The sequence below is a fragment of the Myotis myotis genome, unplaced genomic scaffold (assembly GCF_014108235.1).
Source record: "Myotis myotis isolate mMyoMyo1 unplaced genomic scaffold, mMyoMyo1.p scaffold_m19_p_3, whole genome shotgun sequence".
NCBI lineage: Eukaryota > Metazoa > Chordata > Mammalia > Chiroptera > Vespertilionidae > Myotis > Myotis myotis.
Window position 1 is genome coordinate 165219337 of NW_023416335.1, and position 16402 is coordinate 165235738.

A 16402-nucleotide genomic window follows, 5' to 3' on the forward strand; every position below is an offset into this window, starting at 1 on the left:
ATGGGGGAGCTCTGCTCAGCCATAAGCCAGGCTAATGGCTGCCAGTACAGCGGTGATGGTGGGAGCCTCTCCTGCCTCCTCAGCACTGCTAAGGATGTCCGACTGCAGCTTAGGTCTGCTCCCCGCTGGCAAGTGGACATCCCCCGAGGGCTGCCAGGCTGCCAGAGGAATGTCTGATTGCCATCTTAGGCCCAATCCCCTGGGGAGCAGGCCTAAGCCAGCAGGTGGTCATCCCCCGAGGGCTGCCAGACTGCGAGAGGGCACAGACCGGGCTGAGGGCCCCCCCCCCCCGAGTGCACAAATTTTTGTGCACCGGGCCTCTAGTCTATATATAAAAACCTAAGTGACTGTTACAACTGGAACGACCGGTCGACCAGACGCTATGACGCGCTCAACGCAGGAGCTTCCCCCTGGTGGTCAGTGCACTCCCACAGCCAACCTCCCGCAGTCCCTTCCCCCAGCCAGCTGGCTGACCCGATAGGCCCCAATGGGGGAGGGGCGGCTGGCCAACCTCCCAGGGTCCTTTCCCCCAGCCGACCGGCCCCCCGATAGGCCTTGATCTCCAGCCAGGCCAAGGAACCCCATCTGTGCATGAATTCATGCACCAGGCCTCTAGTAGTATCTTAAATATCATGGGGAAGGTTAGAAATGTGCCCTGAGCATTCATAGGAGGGAAGATCATTTATATTTATATGTGTGGGAAAAGGGATCAAGGAAGGATTCATGAAAGGAGTAGCATTTGAGTTGGCTTTGTATGTGGGTGGGATTTTGACGGATGGAGATGTGGAATGGGAAAAAGACGGCAAGGGCAGGGGCTTCAAGCATCTGAAAAGGGTTGAGGGATTTCTTTGTCTCTGAGACAAGGAAATCCTCTTCACAAAGAGCTGTGAGAGGAACTCTGTCTGGAAACTAGAGCTGAAAACAGAGGACCCTCACAGTCAGCTCAGTAATAGAAGAATCAGACACCAGGGCCTTTGGGTTTGGGCCCTGCTTTCCATTACTCCTCCTTGCTCCTTCACTTGTTTTTAACAAGGATTTTCACAGAACTTTATTTATTCTAATGATTATGAGAAATGTGAAAGAAGAAAAATCAGGAGATTTGAGTGCTAATGTCTGTTTGTGCTGCTCATTGATGGTTTAAATCTGGGCAGGTCACCTCTGTCCTCTGTACCCCAAGTTCCTCTCTTAAAATGAGGGTTTTAACCTAGGTGGTTTTTCAGAAATCTCTTCCTTCTTTGACAATCCAGCATTCCAAAATGCCAATTTAATCTGCCACATTTCTGAATTAGCTGAATTATCTTCTAATTTGTCTTCTTCCTGCTTTCCTAAGATGCCTAATATAGCTAATTACACTGCCCCCACCCCCTCTACCCGCTGGGGCTTTCGGCAATCTGACTTTACTTATCTCAGAGACTAGCAGCTTCCAAATGAGGCCCCCATGGCCTGCTTAGGGACCTATAGGGCTTGGCAGGGGTGGGGAGACCATCCCTCTTGTATACTTAATGAAAACAAGCTCTCAGGAAATAACTTGATATTCATCATATCAAGTTTTGTGTGAATTTAAAGACAATGTGATGCATCTTCCAGGGTATTGAATGCTATTCCTCTCCTAATTATGGGACAAAAAGCTTTTCCCCAAGTATACAGGGTTTTCAGAGTAATCCCCTTGTATGGGTGTATGGTAAGGGCAGGACTGGATGTCCATTACTCCCATTGAGCTCACACATCTACTTCTTTTTTTAAAATTTAATATATTTTTTTATTGATTAAGATATTACATATGTGTCCTTGTCCCCACGTTACCCTCTACCCCCCCTCCCCCCCCCCGTTAGGCCTATATGCATGCATGTAAGTCCTTTGGTTGATCTTTCCCCCTTACGCCCACCCTCCCCTCCCCTCCCTCCAAAGCCTGACAGTCCAATCAATGCCTCTCTGTCTCTGGATCAGTCCTTGTTCATTAGTTTATATTGTTCATTATATTCCACAAATGAGTGAGATCATGTGGTATTTATCCGCTCTCCAGTTCCATCCATGCTGTGGCAAATGGTAAGAGTTCCTTTTTCTTCTTCCTCTTCTTAAAGAATACCTTTCAGCATTTCATATAATGCTGGTTTGGTGGTGATGAACTCCTTTAGCTTTTTCTTATCCGTGAAGCTCTTTCTCTGACCTTCTATTCTGAATGATAGCTTTGCTGGATAAAGTAATCTTGGTTGGCAGGTTCTTGCTATTCATCACTTTGAATATTTCTTTCCACTCTCTTCTGGCCTGCATGGTTTCTGTTGAGAAATCAGCTGACAGTCGTATGGGTACTCCCTTGTAGGTAACTGATTGTCTTTCTCTTGCTGCTTTTAAGATTCTCTCTTTGTCTTTTGCTCTTGGCATTTTAGTTATGATGTGCCTTGGTGTGGTCCTCTTTGGATTCCTTTTGTTTGGGGTTCTCTGTGCTTCCTGGACTTGTAAGTCTATTTCTTTCACCAGGTAGGGGAAGTTTTCTGTTATTATTTCTTCAAATAGGTTTTCAATATCTTGCCCTCTCTCTTCTTCTGGTACCCCTATAATTCTGATGTTGGTACGCTTGAAGTTGTCCCAGAGGCTCCTTACACTATCTTCATATTTTTGGAATCTCTTTTCTTTTTTCTTTTTCGGTTGGGTATTTTTTGTTTCTTTGTATTTCAAATCTTTGACTTGATTCTTGGGATCCTCTTGTCTGCTGTTGGATCTCTGTAAATTATTCTTTATTTCAGTCAGTGTATGCTTAATTTCTAGTTGGTCCTTTTTCATGTCCTCCAGGGTCTCATTATACTTATTGAGGGACTCATTAAATTTATCGGCGGTTTCCATAAAATTCTTGAAAAACCTTATAAACGTGGCCTTGAACTCTATATCCAATCGTTTGCTTTCCTCCATTTCTGCCATTTGTGACCTGTTTCTTTGTCTCCGCATTTTGGCTGCTTCCCTGTGTTGATAGAGTGGCTTTGTGTGCTACGTGTCCTGTAGGGCCCAGTGGCTCAGCCTCCCCAGTTACCTGAGGTAGCTATGCCTTGGTTGTTGTAGGATCACTGGGAGGAATTGACCTCCAGGCCAATTGGCAGTGAGAATCAGCTGTGTCTGCAGTGGGAGAACTTCTGTGCTGGAGACACCCTTCTGGGGCAAGACTTGCTTCAGTGGGGCTTTGGTGCTCACTGAGACTGCATCCTGAGTGTGTCCCTTATGGATCTGAGGAGTTGTGATCTGGATGGTCCCCCTCTGACCACTGGGTACAGTGGCTCTTGGATCTAAGGAGGTGCTAATTTAGCCTCTGCCTGAGGTTACACAGCAGGAACTACGAAGAGAACTGCAGATTCCCCTTCCTATTTTTTGGCCCTGATGAGGCTCAGCTGTGAAGCAATGCAAGCCGCTGTGGGGCCTTGGGCCTTCTCTTGGAAGTTCTGGGTCTGTCTGGCCAGGCTGCAGTTAGGTATTTACAGGTTACAAAGGGCCGGGGCATTCATATGCAAAAGCCTCTGCCACAGCCTGGGTGGGGCGGGGCTCAAGGAATCAAAGGGCGGAGCAAGCAGCTATGGCGGAGCCTCAGCCCTGCCCTAAGGAGTCGAGAGTCTCAGTGTCCCGGCAACGGCTGCAAGCACCTCTGAGGGAAAGCCGCCCTCAAGTTCGCCTGCTGCCAAACAGTCCAGTTTCTCCCTGTATGAGTCCTGGGTCCCCAGAGACTTCCCGGAACTGGAGTTCAGAGCCGTCGGGAGCTTGTGACTCCCTCCGGATTCAAAAAGACAGCCGCATCCTCAGGTGCCAGCCCTTTTCCACGCGCGAGCCCCCGTACCTCTGCACTTTACTTCCGCAGCTCCTCTGGCTCTCAGTGTGCTTTTCTTTCCTTCTAGTTGTAGAATTTACACTCAGCCATCCTTCCTGTAGTTCTGGATGATGTCCGTTTTGTGTTTTTGACGTGTTTTTCAATTGTTGTGGGAAGCAGCAATTTCCTGGTGTTTATCTATGCCGCCATCTTAGTTTTTCACAACTCGTAAGTTTCACACATCTACTTCTTATTACCCTGCCTCAGTTACATGCTCAGGGAGTGATATGCTCTGGAAAATATAAGGGTCCAGCTCCATCAAGTGATCAGAGCAGAAATGCAACTAAAATTGAGGCTGGCTCAGCCCCATAGCCTTGGCCCTCATCCTATAGAGAAGATTAGGAAATTTCACTTGTGGGTATACTATATATAAGGCCATAATCTTAAGAGGCCTTTGCAGGAAGAAACTGACAATACATTTATTTTCAGAAACGAACAGAGGGTCAAGGACAGAGATAAGCCAGGGAGCTGGCATGGAGGTAGCCTTGACTGAAGCAGAGGTCTTGGCCTTTAGGTAGAAACAGGAAGGAAACTGCTATTGTTCTCTCCTGAGGACTTTCTGGGGGCTGATTGGGAGGTGGGATGGCAGCTGAGCATTTGCTCTGCTCTCTCCAACTCCTCATTCCTTTCGGCTGGGGTGTCTTGAATAGGCAGGGAGCTGAGGTGGTCTCTAGGCTAAGGTGGGCTGTGAGGAGGCTCAGGGCAGGGCTGTCACTGTGCATGCCATCCACAGAGCTCTATGTGAGGAGGACCCAGGACAGTGCCCCGAAATAGGGAATCATTTTCTCTCTTTCTATCCCAATTTTTTCTCCCTGCTACTTTTCCTCTGATATCTATATTGCTATCAATGCAAGAATTTTACTGAATAAAATTAAATATTCTTTTTAATATGTTCCTTCTCTCACTCCCCCTTCTCTTTCATTCATTCATTTCCCCTCCACTTGTCTAATGCTAACTGAATCTATTAGGTGACAGGACTATTCTAGACACCGAGGATACAGAAGCTATTAGGACAGGGGCTTTGCTCTTAAGACTTACACGTTAGAGGATGATATTCACTTCCTCCCATTTTCTGGGATCATTTAAGAGAAAGGACTCTTCAGATGAACTTAGCCTTCATTCCTTAAATAGTCAACAAGTAGTTATTGAGGATTTGTTATTTGCTAGGCTTTATTTTATTTTATTTTTTTTTAGGGTTTACTTTAGATGTTCCTTGTTAAGAACAAAGACAGGAGGAGACACACTTTCTTTCTTTCTGAGTTGTTATGGAGCTGTAGATCTTGCCAGGAATTTTTTGGGAAGGGAAAAAGGAGAAGTTGGGTCTCACAGTACCAAGACTGGACTCTCCCAGAATGCAGTGGGATATTTGCTAGTGGCCAGCTAGGTTGATTTACACTTTGTGCATAGACAAAAATAAAAGAGTGAGGAAGAGGCAGAAAGGGGAGGGGTAGAAAGGACAAGAAATGAGAGGGAAAAGCGATCGTTGTAGAAATGGCCAGTGAAGCTGTGAGCATTTTCCTGTGTGGTGACTGGGCTCCCGGTGGATGGTGTCATCTGGTTTGTGAAGTTTCCCAAACTTGCTTGACTGGGGAGGGCACTGGGGTGAGGAAAACAAAGACTTCTGTTTTGGAAAAGAATGAATGCTGAGGCCACTGAGTGGTGACAGCTCTTTTGCCTCCTCTTCTTTCCCATAACTTTTCCTCCGGGTGAGGCGGTGGGGCCTGGGTTAGAAGGTCAGCCTGGGCTGCCTGGCCAGCATCCTCCTCAGAGCTGCCTTCACCTCCTGGTTCTTCAGACTGTAGATGAGGGGGTTTAGCAGAGGCGTCACCACACTGTACTGCATGGAGAGCACTTGCTCCAGGACTGAACCGGAGGCTGGAGTCATGTACCTGGAAGGCAAGTGCACAAAGGGATAAACCGAGCTCAGGACAATGGCCACAGTACTGTTGGCAGCCGCAGTCTACCCCATCCCAGAGACTCTGCAAAGAGGGTCCTCAGAGCTGAGCCGACCAGCACTGGCGGCGGCACCTAGAAATGACTGTCTGGTCAGTGAGAAGTTAAGCATTTCTGCCTTCAAATGCCTTCAAACATGAGTGATCTTTTTTTGTTAATCAACCTGAGGATATTTTTTCCATTGATTTCTGAGAGAAAGAGAGAGAGAAAAGATGGAGGGAGGGAGAGAGAGAGAGAGAAAGAGAGCGAGAGAGAGAGAAATAACCATCCATTGGTTGCCTCTGGCAAGCACCCTGACCAGGGCTAGGGATCAAACCTGCAATCCAGGTACGTAACCTTGACCAGATGCATGCCCTTAACCAGGAATCGTGACCCTTCAGTGTGTGGGCTGACGCTCTAACCACTGAACACACTAGTCAGGGCCAAATATGAGTGATCTTATGCAGAACATTACAGGAACTGCCCTGGGCACAAAAGTTCTGCAACAGATCAAGTGCTGCAGGTTAGAGTAGAACTAATAATAATCCCATGCATTTCCAGAACACTTCATACTCCCCAAAGCACCTTTCTTTAATAGCTGTGATCATAATGTGAGGAATTTTTATCTTCTCTTCCCTATATATACAACTACATGTTCTCATCCTGTGATCATTCTTTCTTGCAAAATTGTAAGCTTAATCCAATAAAACTGTCATTGTTCCCAACATTCCCAACTCTGGGAGTTACCCTCAGAATCATAACACATTATTTTTATAATGCGTAGGGGACAAACATTTGCCTTTTTAGGTGCGTTTTTCTCTGGCTTAGAAAAGATCAAGCTTGGTAAATAAAGTGGAGGATAAAAATGTGTTCAGCACAATATATAAGTTCAAAATAATAAGATTAAAATTTTGGCTGTATCTTGTTAAAGTGCCACTGGGAGTATTTCCCACAGAAGCATTACTTATTATTATTATTATTATTAGCAATGATGTCATCATCATTGAAATGTTCTTTGTGAGTTCTGGTATGCTTGGTTAAAAAAAGTTACTTGTTTTACTATGATTTTTCATCATCTACTTTATCTCTCCTGACATTTCTGTGAGGTAGGTAGGAGAAATCTTACTGTCCTCGTACAGCACATGAGGATACTGAGACAGAGAAAGATGAGATTTGCCCACAGGCTCAGGTGAGCTCTCCTAGACCCGTGGTCAGCAAACCACGGCTCTCAAGCCACATGCGGCTCTTTGGCCCCTTGAGTATGGCTCTTCCACAAAATACCACGTGCGGGCGCGCATGCACAGTGCGACTGAAACTTCGTGGCCCATGCGCAGAAGTCGGTATTTTGTGGAAGAGCCACACTCAAGGGGCCAAAGAGCCGCATGTGGCTCACAAGCCGCAGTTTGCCGACCACTGTGACCTAGACCATTCTTTACAATTTTTTCCCACCTCTGACTTCTCTCCAAGTCACAAGCAGGTGAGACGAGTATGGAGCAATTTGTGCAAATCCATCTGCATTTCACTAATAGAGAGCTCAGGCCATGCTTACTGTGTCTCCTATAAGTGAGGACTCATTAGCTGGAGCTTGAGAGAAGCATGGTAGGAAACAGCATGAGGCTTGAAGCCAGTGAGACTTGTTTTAAATTATGGCTCCATGACTAACTTGTTCTGGGACCTTTGGGAAATTACCTGGTTACTCCTCAAACTCGGGTTCCTTATATAAAAATGGAGTTACCAATATTTTTCTTGTGACATGATACATGCCCAAATCAATCATGTAAAGCACCCAGTGTCTTGTAGGTGCCTAATAAATAGTTATAACATAAATAAGCTTTGAAGACATCACCTTCCAGCAGGAAAGAGAGGATCTGTTTCAAAAATATGTTTTTATTTTTTTGAATAAAAATCTACTAAAGGCTCCCTGATTCCCCTTTGAGAACTCCGAAATCATAGGTTAAAGTAATTAGGAACATGTTTAGTCCTTGAATAAGCTCATTTTTCAGAGTAGACCATTGAGGCCTCAAAAAGAAAATGGATTTTTCATAATTCACACAGTTTGTTCTCTGCAGAGCCAGGACTAGAGCCCAGCCTTCTGAATTACATCACAATTATTATCCTGCTACTTTTGCAATGCTTGGTTCTACAGACCAAGGCCACTTGGAATATTCTACATGTATATTCAGGAGGTACAGTATGACATACCTGAAAACTCCTGAACCATAAAAGATGGTGACCACAAGAACATGAGAAGAGCAGGTGGAGAAGATCTTGCTCCGACCCATGGCGGAGTTGATCCTCAGGGCAGTCATGATGATACGGGCGTAGGAACCCAGCAGTAGGACAAGGGTGCCAAAGCCCAGGACCCCCACGGTTGTCAGGATGGAGGCGATGCTCATGTGGGAGTCAGAACAGGCCAAAAGGAGTACTGGAGGAAGCTCGCAGACAAAACTGTGGATGACGTTGGGGCCACAGAAGTTCTGTTGAGCCAGGAGAAGGGTGTTAACGAGGCTACTCCCCATTCCTATGGCCCAGGATGCTCCCACCAGGCCAGTGCACACCTTCCTGTCCATAGCCACCATGTACAACAGTGGGTAGCACACAGCCTGGAACCGGTCATAGGCCATGACTGAAAGGAGGCAAGCTTCAGTGGCTCCAGAAAATATGACCAAGAAAACCTGGGTGAAACACCCAAGAAGGGATATGGTCTTCCACTTGGAAAGAAGGTTCTCTAGCAGCTTAGGCACAATGATTGAGGAATAGAAAGCATCCAGGAAGGAGAGGTGACTCAGGAAGAAGTACATGGGGGTGTGGAGGTGGGAATCAGCTCTGATCACCAGCAGCATGAGCAGGTTCTCTGTGAGGATCAGGAGGTAAATCACCAGGAACAGTACAAAGAGTACTACCTGGATCTGAGGATTGTTGGATAGTCCTAGGAGAACAAACTCGGTGACTGTGGTTATGTTGCCAGTTTCCATGGAGCAGACAAGTTTTCCTTTAGAGGGACAGGAACAGAGAAGAATGCTGAAATGGGTTATCAGTCCCAGGACATGCCTGGTGATGAGGCATTGTCAGTAAAGCTTCTTGGCTAACACAGAACAGATCATGCAGCAAAGGCAACCCTGCCGAGTGAGATCTCATCAGCCCTTCCCAGCTTAAGGCCAAGGTGGAGAGGTGGGGAGGAGGAGTGTAGAGAATCAGACCTAGGAAGGAAAGAGAAGAGAACAGCGACTATCCAGACTGGAAAGGGAAAGGAAGGGATTTGGGGATAGATGCCAGAGTACTGAGAAGTGCTATTCTCCCGTTCCAAAAGGAACTGAGTTCGAACCACAGGAGGGCTGGCTGCCATAGTGAGTCAGTAATAAACGTTTGGCTGGCATCCAGCTGACAGACCATGATGACTGTTTTAATGATTGCTATGGTATTGGGATACCTGTTGATGGTACAAGAAGTTTTTCTGCCACAATTTGTGAGTTAAAAAACAACAAAATAGCCTCATTGAATAAAAAACAGTATGGGAAAACTATATGGTTTCTAAAGTCCATTTTAGCTTAGAAATCCTAAGGACTGAGGAATGATCTTCCGGGAGTATTTCTGGTACTAAGTAGAAATTCCTCCCCTTCTGTGTCAACGCAAGCAGAAGTGGCACACAAAGGTGCTTGCTGGTTTCATGGAAGCCAGGCAGGAAGGAATCCTCACAATGGAAAATCACTTACTCCAAGGGCTTCCCATACAAGGGTTTCTGTGAAATTATAATGTCCACTGTTTGCACTGTAATCTCAGGATTTAACATGAGAGTCCACGAAGACTGGGTTATTCTCTGAGTTGGTATCAGGAGATTTGGATAAAAGCAAGTCAAACTTGGACCATTTTCTCCACATCACAGGGATGGTAAAGCCAAAAAAAAAGAAAAAAAAAAAAGGGTAAAACATAAAAGAACTCCTAGAACACCTGGTAAAATGGACAGTTATGGGGTTTAGTCTAAATCAGAGGAAGGTAGACTGGTCACCCCTCCCTTCCTGAGAGAGAACTCAGGAAGATGATAGATGAGGATCTGATTTCTATTCATGAACTGTGCATTCACAGGTTCCCAGAGTGAATAGTTTTAGAAGAAGATGCATTTAAATGAGATGGAGATTTGTCTTCACAGACCAACAAGAGAGGCTCTCAGTGGAGGCTGCAGAATGGTATCTGTTCCAACACAGAAACAAAAGCCACTGACGTGGTTAGAGCTCTCCCGACCTCGTCCCTCCTTTAGAAGATGCAGAGTGGAGCTTCTGAGCAGGGTGAAATCCCTGTGGTCTTTCTATCCGAAGGGAAGCCTTTTTGACTCTGCTGCCCAAATAACAGTGGCCAGAGGGACTTGACCTAGAGAGTCTGGGAGGTCCCTGGAGAGGCCCTTAAGCAGGAGGTCTGATCTGCATCTGAATGAGTTCTCTAGGGCCAACTATTCCTCTCCTGTATCACTCTTGTTTCAGTGGGTTGCATCACATAACTGGGACCCTAGGATGGCCAGCAATTTCTAAGGATAAGAATATAGTGTTCTAAGGTTTTTTAGTTCTAAAGGTTGGATTTCCCTCCCTCCTTCTTTATCTCCTCCCCTCTCCTCCCCTCCCCTCCCCTCCCCTCTCCTCCCCTCCCCTCTCCTCTCCTCTCCTCTCCTCTCCTCTCCTCTCCTCTCCTCTCCTCTCCTCTGCTCTCCTCTCCTCTCCTCTCCTCTCCTCTCCTCTCCACTCCTCTCCTCTCTTCTTCCTTTCCCTTCCCTCCCATTTTCTTATGTTTTAAATTTATATTTGTCATTATAAAAATAAGATAATGATAAAAGACAAAAGTGAAAAAAGTTATTGAAGATACTTTAAACATAAAAAGATATTAAAGATACTTTAATGATAAAAGAAGAAAATAAAAATGTGTCATCACTTATTGCAAGTCAAATAAAATCCAGGCAGATTAAAAACTTTAAAACAAAATTTTATTGCGGTAAAAACTTTTTATTATGGACAAGTTTAAATATATACAGAAGCAGAAAGTATATGTAAGTGGTGTGTATTTTCTGGATATCACATGTTCATCCGATGATGCATGTAAGTCACCAAAGGTTACTTTCCTCTCCAGAATTTATCTGCAACATCAACAGTCAGGGAGCTGATTAAATATAACTGGAGCACCCCTTTGACTATTTTAAAGGTTTTACTGATTACTTGTTCTCTTTTCACAGACTATAACTCTGCAGATCCTTTGCTTGGAAACTTGGCCATTCAGTATTTGACCAACATTTATATATTACAATATGATTGCCATTGTAGCAATGATTAATACTTCTATCACTTACATAATAATTTTTAGTGGTTATGTCCATGTAAAAATCGTCCAAACAAATTGAGAAATTTGTGAGTTTATTTGAGCCAAACTGACAATAATTGCCAGGGAGTGCAATCTCAACGGATTGAGAAAAATGCGTTGGAGAATGGCAGTTTTGCAGCTTTATACATTAGAATAAAAAGAGGCGATGTAAGGAGGGTTACATGAAATCCATAAGGGGCAGGAGCAAACAAAGCAGATTGAATAAGAAGCAAAATGGAGGGACATACTTCTTTTACATTGGTGGGTACAGAATAGTTAATAATTAACATGTACAACACATAGAGTTGTTATACAGGGAACAAGATGAACAAGATGACAGTGAGGGTTCTGTGGTCTACCGCTCTGGTGCCTGGGTTGTGCCTTGAGGGTCTGGAAAAGATTATGCTGACATTTCAAAGGTATGTTATCTTAGATGCAAAAAGACAACAGACGGCCCACTTGAGGCAAAGATTGACCTTTGTAAGAAAGCCGCAGGCCTCTGATATTTCTTTTTTATTATTTATGAGACATAGCATTTTTATCCTTTTATTGTCAACCTTTTTGTACCTGATATTTAAGGTAAAATTCTTTTAAGTAGCAAGATAATCTCTTTTAGTTAGAGTACTTAGGCTATTTCATTTAATATAATTACTGATTATATTAAATAGTTGGATTATATTAAGTAGTTGGATTTAACTTCCCATCTCACCATTTGTTCTCTATATAAATTTCTTTTTCTCTCTCTTGTCTTCTTTTGGATTAACCATTTTAAAAAATCACTCCATTCCTTCCTTTCTATTAGGAGACAGTCTTTAACTCCTGTTTTAGTTGTTGCCATGGATATTACCACACTCATCCTATAAGTTAGAACTTTTACTGCTTCCTGGGCAATATAAGGATTTTAGCATAGTTTTAATGTTTGTTTTTTGCCTCCTCCAACGTTTTGTGCTGTTATTGTTGTGCATTTTTATTATATGTATGTGCATACATGTATACATATGTATGTATGTGTATAATTCCTCAAGACATTATTAAGTTACTATACAGATCAATATTAATTTGAATTTTCCCACATGTTCACATTTTCAGGTGCTCCTAATTTTTTTCTCTAGTTCAATGTTTCCAGTTAGGAACATTTTTTTCTCTATATAAAGAAATCCTTTCAGTATGTCTGTTATGTAAGTATGCTGGTGCCAAATGTCTTAAGCTGTTGTTTGTCCGAAAATATTTCCCTTTCATTTCTTTTTTAAAAAGACAGAATTTAAAAAATTTTATTTATTGATTTTGAGAGAGAGAGAGAGAGAGAGAGAGAGAGAGAGATACTGATTTGTTGTCCCACTTATTTATGCATTCACTAGAGGCCCAGTGCACCAAATTATTGCACAGGTAGGGTCTCTAGCAGCTGCCAGCTGCTGGCGGGCTTTCCTTCATTTCACACCACCCCCTGGTGATTAATGCATGTCATAATTAGTGATCGAACTCCTGGTCTCCCTTCGAATTCCCGAGGGAACATTTTACATATTAGGCTTTTATATATATAGATTGGTTAATTCTTGTATGTGCCCTGACCAGGGTTCAAATCCACAACCTTGGTGTATCAGGATGGTGCTCTAACCAACTGAGCTACCCAGCCAGGGCCGAAAAAGCAGAATTGTTTTTTAAAAAAATATTTTTATTGATTTTAGAGAGGGAGAAAGAAACATCAATGATGAGAGAAAACCATTGATTGGCTGCCTCCTGCACGCCCCCCACTGGAGATTGAGCCCGAAACCCAAACATGTGCCCTTGACTGGAATCAAACCGGGAACCCTTCAGTCTGCAGGCTGATGCTTTATCCACTGAGCCAAACCAGCTAGGGCAAAAGGCAGAATTTTAACAGCTTTTTATTAACAGGTTAAGTCATGGAGTTATAAAGTAATTAGAAATTTTTGGAAAGGGTATTATTGTTTTTTAAAAAAGGCACATTCAATACATAAATAATATCTAGTGTTTCACTGGTATACCACTTGCAAAAGGCGCTGGTTAAAAACATCCCAGACAAAACACTCCATCTAATATTTTAAGCCCCAGTTTGTTAATTAAGCTTGTGTGTAGCATGGAAAACCTCTAAAAAAAGGGGGGGGGGATTCATAATCAGGCTGAGGTGGAGACATTGGCAATACTTAGAGTTGTCAGCCAGACTCCAGACAGGAAAACCAAATAGGTATTTTGTGGGGGTGGGGTTGGTGTTACTCTACCTGAAATACTGTGCAATTACTCAGCATACTAGATCTTCAAAGGAAATGAAAAATTAACATGATAAGGAGGTTCCTGCATTATTTGGACTATATGGCATAATTATATTTAGCAAATTCAGATAGTCTTAACGCAAACAGCTTCCATCAGTTATGAAGATAATTAACCATATGGCTTTTTTCTTCTTCTGGATAACAATACAGAACTGATGAGCTATAAAAGATATTGTTTTATGTCATAAGAGTGCTAGTTTTTTTAAATTTATGTTTATAAGCATTCACTGCTTGAGCAATGTTAGGCTTGGTAATTAAAAACAATTTTATCACAGCAAAATGTATTTATTTCATTCTAAAAGAATAAAATGCATGAAGAGAAACAGCTTTTATTTTTGTTTGCAACTCATGAAATTGAGTTATTTTGCTGATGTGAAATAACAATAATTCATTTTAGGGCCCTATCATCTTCTGAAAAAGCCACACACCCCTTCTTAAATGTGTCAAAGTTATAGCACGTCCCATCCCAGACTTGGACAGAGCAAAATAATGCGGGCAACTGACTGCTTACCTCAAACAAAAGATAAATAAAGTGTTGGGATCAAACCATGGCGAAGGGAGCATAGCCAGATGAAAGGAGACGTTTTATTTAAAGACAAAATTTCTCAAATGGCCCTCCGGCATAGGCAGTTTCTACTGTCACACTCATCAGCCTGTATATGATCTCCTAACTTTAAGTTTTTCTTCTTCAAGGGCTGATTTGGATTGACTTGTAGAGAATGATGTCCATATGAGAAATAGATGTCTGTGGTTACATGTAAAACTGTGTGATAGGTTTGCAGAAGTTACAGATGAAGACCGTAGTTAAGATGTCAGCGATGATCCATTTATTTGAAGGTCAAGCTAGCTTTATTGTATACCCTGAAGCCCTTCTCAACGGCATTGACACAGGCAGCTGTTCTCAGGTACAATCTAGGTTATACCTTATGGCTATGCGATTGATTTGCCTGGCAGAAAACTCCATAGCGTAAGCTAAGCCAGATGCACAATGTTTTTCTTGGATGCACCTGGTAATATTTTGGAATCCTGCTCTGAGTACAACAGGAATAGTTCCATAGTGCTTTCCAAATGTTCTTCCTAAACTCTTTTGAACATACATGAGCAAGTGGTAGTTAGAATCTTTCATATTTGAAGGTCAAACAACCATAACAGACATGATTTATACTCTTCAGCCACTCAAAGTAAGATACTGTCACTCCTTCAGCATTCAAGTAGAGATTAGGAATAACCATAATGTTCCTTTCCAGAAAAATCTTAACAGCTTTTTGAGTTGTTGGTCTATTGGTGGCTTTGGCAATGATCTTGGCTTGGACTCTGGATGCACTGGATTTAGTCTGCTTCTCATTGGTAGCAGGGATCAGTATGCCTGCTTCCAAGATATTTCCTTTGTAGAGCTTTGCCTTGAGGAAGCCCAGGATCTATGTGTGTTGCAACTTGAAGTATTCTAGTGTTTTTGTTTGTTGTTTGTTTGTTTTTAGGTCAATGCCATCTAAATTCCCTGTGTTCCCCATTCACCAACACCAGCACATTTAGCACCAATACAATGCAGATATCTCAGAGTGCAGCCCACATTGCTGAATTCCTGAATAACAAATGTTTTCTCTCCAAACCCGGAAGCCATTCCTAAAATGCTTATGTAAGAAGCTTCACTGAGGAAGTTTTCAATCCCATGGAAGTGGCCAATGGTGGAGCTACAATTGTGGATAACGCTTTGACTGATGCGTTTACCAGTAATGCGGGCATGTGCATTCATATCCAAGTGCCCTATGGTGCAGACATAGGTGTCAGCAATCCCCGACAGCTTCCGCTCACCTGGGGAAGTCGCATCAATGCCAGGACCAATAAAGCCCTTTTTTGCTAGTTCCATGGAGAACCTCCTTGTGATCCTTTCCAATTCATTACCATAGTTCTTGGGATTGATCTAAACTCCAGCTTGAGCACCTTTGATGGGCCCATCAACCACAGCGCATTTACACGTCATCAGAGAAATCAAACTTCTACTTCGTCTGCACTCACATCTTTGCTGTAAGAGACACCTGCCTCGCAGGGCGCGCAGTGCTGGCTGCGCTGGGTTGGGGAGCCCTGGATGACCTCCCAGGAGCCACTGTTGCGCTGGATGGGGAAGGGCAGGTTCAGCACGTGGTCTCCATGCACCAGGTCCTGCTTGTGCTCCTCGTTCTCCTGGGTCTTGACGTGCTGGGTCAGCTTGCCCTCCAGTACTCTGGCGCGGGGGGGGGAAGAAGCCCTCCACCTTAAGTTTGGACCATCCTCGCGGTCCGCGGCGGCCTTGCTGTGCGCAGCGTCGCCCCGCGCGGGGTGTAGGCCTGGGCTATGGAACGGCGCCGCCGGGCCAGGGCAGCAGCAGCGTTTCCCCGGGCGGCCGCGTGGGGGCGCGCGCGGGAGGCGCGCTCTCGGAGGCCCTGGGCCGGCTGCCCTCTTCCCTCTGCTGCCGGTCGCTTGGCCGCCTGACCCGGATGAGCCGCTGCGCCCCGCGACCCTGGGAATGCGGGCGCCGCGGCCCCCAGCGCGCGCCGCCCCTCGGCCCAGCCCACCAGCCCTGTGGTGGCGGAAGAGCGCTTCACTTTTGAGGTACTTTTTCTTCCAATTTAAGGTGCATTTTTGAGGTATAGAACTCTAGTTTGCATTTATTTTCTTTCATTATTTTCAAATATCAACCCACTGACTTAAGGCTTCTGTCCTTTCTGTTGGTAAACCAGTTTTCAGTCTAATGGTTGTTCCTTCAAAGGCAGGCTCACCCCCACTTATTTCCCAGGTAAAAAGTACAAATGGAGGCCCTTGACCCAAGGCCCTCTCTTGTGCCCTCATTGGGTTGGTTCTTCATGAGCTCAAAGGGTCTTTGCGTAAAAGAATTCATCCCACACCGTCAAGCCCCGGGCCGCTCAGGCCTGGTGTGCACACTCTTCTGAGACCTGCAGGTGGACCCGAGGCTGTTTGGGCAGGGAATTTTAGGGTCCAAATATTTGGAGTCTGATTT

The 16402-nt window shown here is 44.2% G+C and overlaps 1 protein-coding gene and 1 pseudogene across 1 annotated transcript; both read right to left on the bottom strand.

Moving 5' to 3' along the window:
• Nucleotides 1–5573: 5573 nt before the first annotated feature.
• Nucleotides 5574–8754, bottom strand: LOC118650681 (olfactory receptor 8S1-like). Its single transcript, XM_036299009.1, has 2 exons — nucleotides 7982–8754; nucleotides 5574–5736 (listed from the first exon to the last, which is right to left on the bottom strand). Exons 1-2 carry the CDS (start codon nucleotides 8752–8754, stop codon nucleotides 5574–5576), a joined length of 936 nt encoding a protein of 311 aa, XP_036154902.1.
• Nucleotides 8755–14234: 5480 nt separating this feature from the next.
• On the bottom strand, nucleotides 14235–15621 carry LOC118650682 (annotated as a pseudogene).
• Nucleotides 15622–16402: the final 781 nt, after the last annotated feature.

Excerpts from the sequence above, each read along its gene's own strand:
- LOC118650681 (XM_036299009.1), bottom strand. The coding sequence starts at position 8,754 with ATGGAAACTGGCAACATAACCACAGTCACCGAGTTTGTTCTCCTAGGA. Across the intron at positions 5,737-7,981 it reads TATGGTTCAGGAGTTTTCAG|GTACATGACTCCAGCCTCCG; the intron begins GTATGTCATACT and ends CTTGCCTTCCAG.